At 45.0% G+C, this 6,987-nt stretch overlaps 1 protein-coding gene across 1 annotated transcript in view; it reads right to left on the bottom strand.

The window, feature by feature from the left end:
* Positions 1-973: 973 nt before the first annotated feature.
* Positions 974-6,987, bottom strand: part of HSD17B2 (hydroxysteroid 17-beta dehydrogenase 2) — a 76,681-nt gene continuing 70,667 nt past the window's right edge. The window contains exons 4-5 of the mRNA XM_059382031.1: positions 3,834-3,971; positions 974-1,413 (exon numbers count right to left, since the gene is read on the bottom strand). Of these exons, the coding sequence (XP_059238014.1) occupies positions 1,070-1,413; positions 3,834-3,971 (482 nt within the window). The 3' untranslated portion in view covers positions 974-1,069. The remainder of the gene's footprint in view (positions 1,414-3,833; positions 3,972-6,987) is intronic.

Below are 6,987 nucleotides of genomic sequence, written 5' to 3'. Positions count from 1 at the left end.
ACACATAATCCAAAATAATCTCCTTTATCTCAAGATCTTTAACTTAATCGCATCTGTAAAGTTCCTTTTGCCATATGAGGTCACATAGTCACAGGTTCTGGGGATTCATGTACCATGATCATTATTAGGGACCTGTATTCTACTGACCACATCCTCTGAATCAGAAATTCTGGGTGTAGGCCAACTTGTATTGTACTGAACCCTCCAGGAGATGCACACCCTGTTTGAGAACCCCTACTCTAGGAGGAAGAAGGGGGAAAGCTCTTTGAAGACAGTGGGAGGGAGCTGGAGACATCAGGTGAAGTAGTGCTGGGCAAATACACCAGCCCTTAGAAACCTAGTGTGGGGGCCACTTTCTGTTCTGATGAAAACTCCATGAAGTTCGGGGAGAAAGTGCTGGATACAGACCCAGAGAGTGTGACAGTCCTGGATCAAGGAAGCTCCTAACTGGCTCCCCCTAGGAGGGCTTCCACTGCTTGTGGGGGAGACCCCATCCTACCATCTCCAGGGCTCCAGGTAGAGGAAGAGAGAGGAAGTGCACGGAGCACTGATGACATACAGGAATCACTACCTTGTATGCACAGTAGGTTCAGCAAGCTATCAGTTCCCAGTGGGAAAAACTATCTGACTGTGGTCCTAGTTCCTCCTCCCTTTTCCCCTTCCCTACCTCCTTTTTCCCATCATCTCTTTCTCTTTCTCTTCTTCTGGCAGGCAGCAGAGTATAACCTGGGTTTCCATTCTAACCACCTTTTGCTAGCAACAATGAACTAGCAACTTACTGTCTCTGATCTTTAATACCTTTACCTGTTAAGTAAGGGTGGAGATACCTACCTTGGTTCTCTAAGGAGAACTAGATGAGAGGATATCTGAAATGTATCCGTGCAGAGCAGGGTACCACCTTTCATGGTGGTCATCTCCAGCCACCAGCATTCTCACCACTAAGTCCTATTCAACCAAGAGAATTCACAGGGAATGCAAGGTAGGAAACCACAACTTTAATGGGAAGTTCAAGTTGCCCTTATGTTCCAAGAATAACACTTCCCACATATTTGCCCATGTGCCTTATTCTTCAGTTAGGCCTTCTTAGCGCTCTGGGCATGCCCCCTCCAAGGCTACACAGTTTTTTGCTAAAATAATCAAGTACACCAGTAGGACTAAAGGAAACCAAGCAGAGCAAGGAATAAGCCATTGCCCCTGGCGCATAAAAGGCAAAGGGGCTCTTAGCAGACACAGCATGTCGGATGTCCAGGAGCACAGGGGACACATCTGCACTGGCCTTCGTGTTGATGAGCTTAAGATAGTTGCGTTGCTGAAGGATATAGTCCTGGCCGTAGTCCTCCTGCACATCGGAGGTAAGGTGGTCCAGGATGTCCTTCTCATGCTTGCTCCACGCTTCACTGGTGCCTGCGATATCTGTGATGTGAGAAGAAGGGAGGCTCAGATTCTGGGGACGCCAGATCGGGCGTGTCTGACCCCTACCGGGGAAGCAGGCCCTTGTGATTGGCTTCTGTTGGGAAAGATGGGAGTTCCCAAACATTTTTTTTTTAATGTACTTTAAATGGTATTTAATATATTTTTTCAACATGCATACAGAAACGATCACACATGACTGGGTTTCCACAAACTGAAGAGCCCAGGCAACCAGCAGCAGAACAAGAAGGCAAACCAACCGTGACTCACAGGCCCCTTCCCAAAAGCCACTGTCCCAGTTAACAGAATAGAGCAGTTTTACCTGGATTTGGACATTATGTAAATGGAATCATACAGTACACTGTGAGAGTCCTCTGTGTACTGTGTGGTCATTCCCTTCATTACAGTTTCCATTGTGCAAATGTGCCATAAATTATCTGTCCACTAGACTATGATGGGTCTTTGGGTTGTTTCCAATTTGGGATCCTTACAAATAGGGCTGCCACAAACATTCTATGACGTCCATGTTCATGATTATCACATATAATATAAAATGTAACATATACAATATGATATATAAACCATATATGCACATATAGGTGTACCCATATATCATCTATATATAATTTTTAATCTAGAACTCGCACCTAGTTCCATGGATAAAATTAAATATACAATGTTGACTATCATCTTAGCTATCTAATAAAGATAATTTTGAAGAATATATAATAAGTACACCTTTAAATATACATTTAAATTTTAACATATGTTATATGTGATTAAATATTTAAGCATTTAATGTAGAAGCAATGCTTGCCTATCATATATAATTAAATTATATATATATATTTACCTTAAAATATAGTAGCAATGCCTATAAATAAATAAAGTAAATAATGGCACATATATGTTTTTAAAATTAATCTCCTCTCAGGTAATTTACAGTTTTGTGGGTGCTTCTATATTCCCTCCTTGTTCATACAAACATATACACACGTAGAAAGCTTTGGCTTAATTTTATATTACCAGGAACAAACAGAAACCAAACTAGACATGTTTTCCAAAGATTTGATTGTTGGCTTGGTAATAAATCACAGACCTGCCTCTGATAGTCAGTGGCTACAGATTTAAACCAGAGCAGCAGAAGTTCCTACTGAACAGCTTTTAGACAACCAATTCTCTATCACAGGATTTTGCAGTCCTTCCTAAGTTTCAGCATTTCGGGGATGCTGCCGTAAATACCCCTGCACAATACATTCTTTTGTATTTCACTGTTGTTAGGTGTGCGACAGCTGCAATGTGATTAGCTAATCAAAAGGTACTTGCATTTTGGATTTCAACACCTACTGCCAGATTACTTTACAGAAAGTTGGCAGTACCCCAGGCTCCCTCCAGCAAAGTGTGTGATTGCTCTGGGACTGCTGTGGGATGAGCTTTGGTTTACCAGCTTGGGTGACTCAAGGATATCAGGTCTGTGGGGGAGCTTGGTTGTGAAATGTAAACCAGTGACATCCAATTATACTCAACAGAAATGCAAACAGATTTCAATTTCTTGGTTCTATCCATGAAGGCAGAAGACCACATTAAAGAAACGGTTACCCTGACAATTACTCTAAAGACTTCTGGGTCTTGAACAACATGTTGTGTGAACTGTCGTTCCTCCAGCTAACTCTTCCCCAGTCTCTGCTTTCCCAGGCTGAGGGATTCCTTTCCTCTCTATTTCCTCCTTCTCTAAACACCTCATGGACTTTCTAACCACTTCTGTAGGTACTCTGTGCAGAGTCCCCAAAGCTCTCTTTTGTGATGACAAAGCCACCAGACTTTTGTCAACCTTCGTCTGCCACTTTTGACACCCACAAACCCATGCCCTGCTACTTTGGGGCCACACACAATGACATTCTGAGGGTGACCTGGATCTAAATCTCATCTCCAACTTGTACCACCTCTGTGGCTCTTAACTTCTCTGAGCCTCAGTTTTCTTCCTACCTGCCCTCCCTACTCCTGGCTGAGATGTGTGGGACATTCCTCCAGGAAGATCCCAACTCTCTTCATGTTAATGCCTTACTAGAAGGAAAAACAACCTGAAATTGATCATGGCAAGACCTCCAGTATCTTGGAGGTCCTCTGTAGCATAGGAAAATCCTTATGAAACCTCCCTTTTCCTTACCTCCCCCAACTCCCGAGCATACTGTCCGTCACCCCTCACAAACCCAGTGCAACAGCTCTTTCTGCCCACAGGTCCTATCTTTGTGCTTTAATAAAAACACGGTTTTTGCCTCAGAGACAGCTTAAGAATTCTTTCTTGGCCATCGGCTCCAGACCCCACCCCACCAAATTTCATCTATATTCCAAAACCACACCCAAAGGACCCTCAGCACCCCTTTCAGGTGAACATTGAGGGGCTCTTGGGCTTAGACACCTACTTGTTCTGAAGCCTCCAGGCTGGATGACGGAGACTTTAACTCCCCATTTGGAAAGCTCTTGTCTCATGACTGCTGAGAACATGGTCAGAGCCGCCTTGGATGCGCTATAGGCTGCCAGCTTTTCCATTGGGACCCCTCCTATGGGAATAATGAGAGAGAAAAAAAAATCAGGTCTGATGTTTTCATTTATTCATCCACTGAGTGGGTTTTTTTGTTTGTTTTGTCTTTAGATTTTATTTATTTATTTGATAAGGGAGCATGAGGGCACAAGCAGGGGGGATGGCAGGCTGAGGGAGAGGGAGAAGCAGGCTCCCTGCCAAACAAGGAGCCTGATAAGGGGCTTGATCCCAGGACCCTGGGATCATGATCTGAGCTGAAGGCAGACACTTAACCGACCGAGCCACTCAGGCGCCCCAATCCATTAAGTGTTTAAACAGGACCTACTGCATGCCAGGAGCTGGTATCAGTGGTGACTAAGGCAGGTAAAGGGCAGGCAAGAGCCCTCTGCACCCAGGTTAGTGCCTACGTGCCATGGGTTATAACCACTGCCTGGCATCCCTTACTTCTGCCTTCCACGGCAGCTCCATCATAGCTGGTCCAATGACAAACCAAGGTCAGTCTAAGCTAAATGTGAATCAGGTGAGATAAAGAGTCTGCCCCAGCCTGTGATCTTCCGGTTTGGCCAACCACTGTACTAAGGTTCTGGGTGGACCCATCTGGAGGAGGGGGCACAGGTCAGCCAATTCCAGCATCCGTAGTTGAACAGATTGGCTCGAATACTTGTCAAAACAAGGAGTAAGGCACACCATAGGGAACCATGGGGGCATCTCTGTACGAGGGAGTAGGAAAGGGCTTATTCTAGGAGGGCGAGCTGGGGCTGGGAGTGGGGTTACTGGACCACACTTAGCTTAGAAGCCAGGAGAAGCTGAAGGAAACTAATACAATGTTACATGTCAACTCTATCCCAGTAAAACTTGTTGGGGGGGGGGGGACATGGGTAGAGCATAGGCATTAAAGAAGAGAGACCTAGAATAATTCAATTATCTCCCTTATTTTTAAATGACTATAAATGATTTTTAAATGATTATAAAAATGTTGGTTGGGCTTATACAATTTTGTTTGGGGAAATGCTCCTCCTTACCTCCCTGTTTTTGTAGGAAGCTTATCGATTCCTGGATCTTTCTCACTGAAAGGGGCAGATGGGCCAATCACAGTGCTCCATTTCCTGGAGCAGCCCATCAGGGTGGGGCTGAGCGCGTGACCTCAGGCCAGCCAGAGTCCTGATGATGGCGGAAGGGAGATGACTTTATGGTTTATTCCTGGCTATGTAAGTATGATAATGGTGGAAAACCGGAACTTCCAGGGGTCATTTCTGCTACCCCATTGGAGAAGGGAAGTGGAGGAAAGTGGAGGAGCAAGAAAGGCAGAGCAAAGATTGTACGTGGGGGTTTGCGAAGGGAAGCAGGAGTGGAGGTGTGGGGAGAGCTATGATGATCCCATCTTAAGACTCAGTTCCAGTCGGGGCACCTGGGTGGCTCAGTCCTTAAGCATCTGCCTTCAGCTCAGGTCATGATCCTGGGATCCCGGGATCCGGGATTGAGCCCCACATGGGGCTCCCTGCTTGGCGGGGAGCCTGCTTCTCCTCTCCCTCTCCCATAGCTTGTGTTCCCTCTCCTGCTGTGTTCTTGTCAAATAAAATCTCTTAAAAAAAAAAAAAAAGACTTAGTTCCAGTCAGTCGGTGATCTAACAAATTCCTTTTCTATCTTCTGTTTCAGTAGCTTGAGGTTTGATCCAGTCACTTAAGAGTCCTCGGGGCTTCACTGATGAAATTTCAATATACCCTCTGGCATAAAACATTAAAACAAACAAACCAACAAACCAATACAGTGTTTCCTATATTGCCTCCAATAACCAGCTGATTCTTTAAGTAGGCTCCACACCCAACATGGCGCCCAACTCAGGGCTTGAACTCACACTCCTGAGATCAAGAGCTTGACCCTTAATTGACTGAGCCACCCAAGCACCCCAGCTGATTCTCTTTAAAGTTTTAGTTTCACAAAATGTTAAGAGTTCCAAACCCAGCTTGTGTTCCCTCTGTTGAGAAAGACCCAAGAAGTTAAAGCAGCTTGTTCTAATTTTCAGCCTAGTTTGCAGAACCCCGCCATTCTCACTTCTCCACGATTTTTACAGATGAGGGGAGCTTGGCTGGCTGCCATGTCGGTTAGCAGAAGGCCACGTTGAAGAGCTCATTTTGGAGCCAGTGCTTCCTAGGTTCAAGTTCCAGAAGAGTGCCTGGTATAGTCAGCCCCCCCGTAAGAACTTTCTCACATTAGGGCTACTTACGGTTTTCAGATAGCCTTTCTCAGTAGCCCAAACGGCTCCATATGTTTGGTGTTTCTTAGAGAACCAAGTGCACCTGTTTCAGACTCTCCCAGCGGAACTTGATGGATTTCTAGGACCCGCCCTAGATCTACTGAATCTGAATTTGCAGTTTAAACCAATCCAAGCGATTCTTTGGAATGCTAAGCCTTGAGCCATTACATTACGGCTTGGGTCACATATTTCTGAACACGTGCTTGCATAGTGACCTACAGCATTATGGATGATACGACAGGTGGTAAGAATTTATCATATTCCAGATTATCAGTCTAAACAAAAAACATGCTTTGGACCAAACATTTAAGACACATTTGTCTTTTGTATGATCTTGAATCCTGTGCAACTGGCATTATTAGACCATTTCCGACCTACAGAATGGGCATTCTGTAAGGTTCAACCTCATAGATTCAACCTTGCTGTTACCATTTCCTAGTAATGGCTAAGATTCCTGGGGGCATGAGATGAAGGAAGTGCAGACGTCCGCGTCTCACTGACCACGAGCCTCACAGGGTCTCAGAGCATGCTCCCTTCCTGGCCCTTTGCACTCCCTCATTGCCTGTCCTGTTAGATTTGTAATTTCTGCTTTTGCTCCATTCAGGTTAAGATTCTATGGCCAGAAGGCAGCAAGGGACAAGGTTGCCAAGAACTTGGTAAGTTTCTTTCTATTTCTAGGGGAAAACTTGACTTCCAAAATAGAGGGCTTATCTATGGGGACGTGGGAGAACTGGTAAGGAACGCACAACCCTTTGTAAATGTTTGGGCTATAGCTTTAAT

The sequence above is a fragment of the Mustela nigripes genome, chromosome 17 (assembly GCF_022355385.1).
Source record: "Mustela nigripes isolate SB6536 chromosome 17, MUSNIG.SB6536, whole genome shotgun sequence".
In the NCBI taxonomy this organism is placed as follows: domain Eukaryota; kingdom Metazoa; phylum Chordata; class Mammalia; order Carnivora; family Mustelidae; genus Mustela; species Mustela nigripes.
This window is presented reverse-complemented; position numbering and strand designations above follow the sequence as displayed.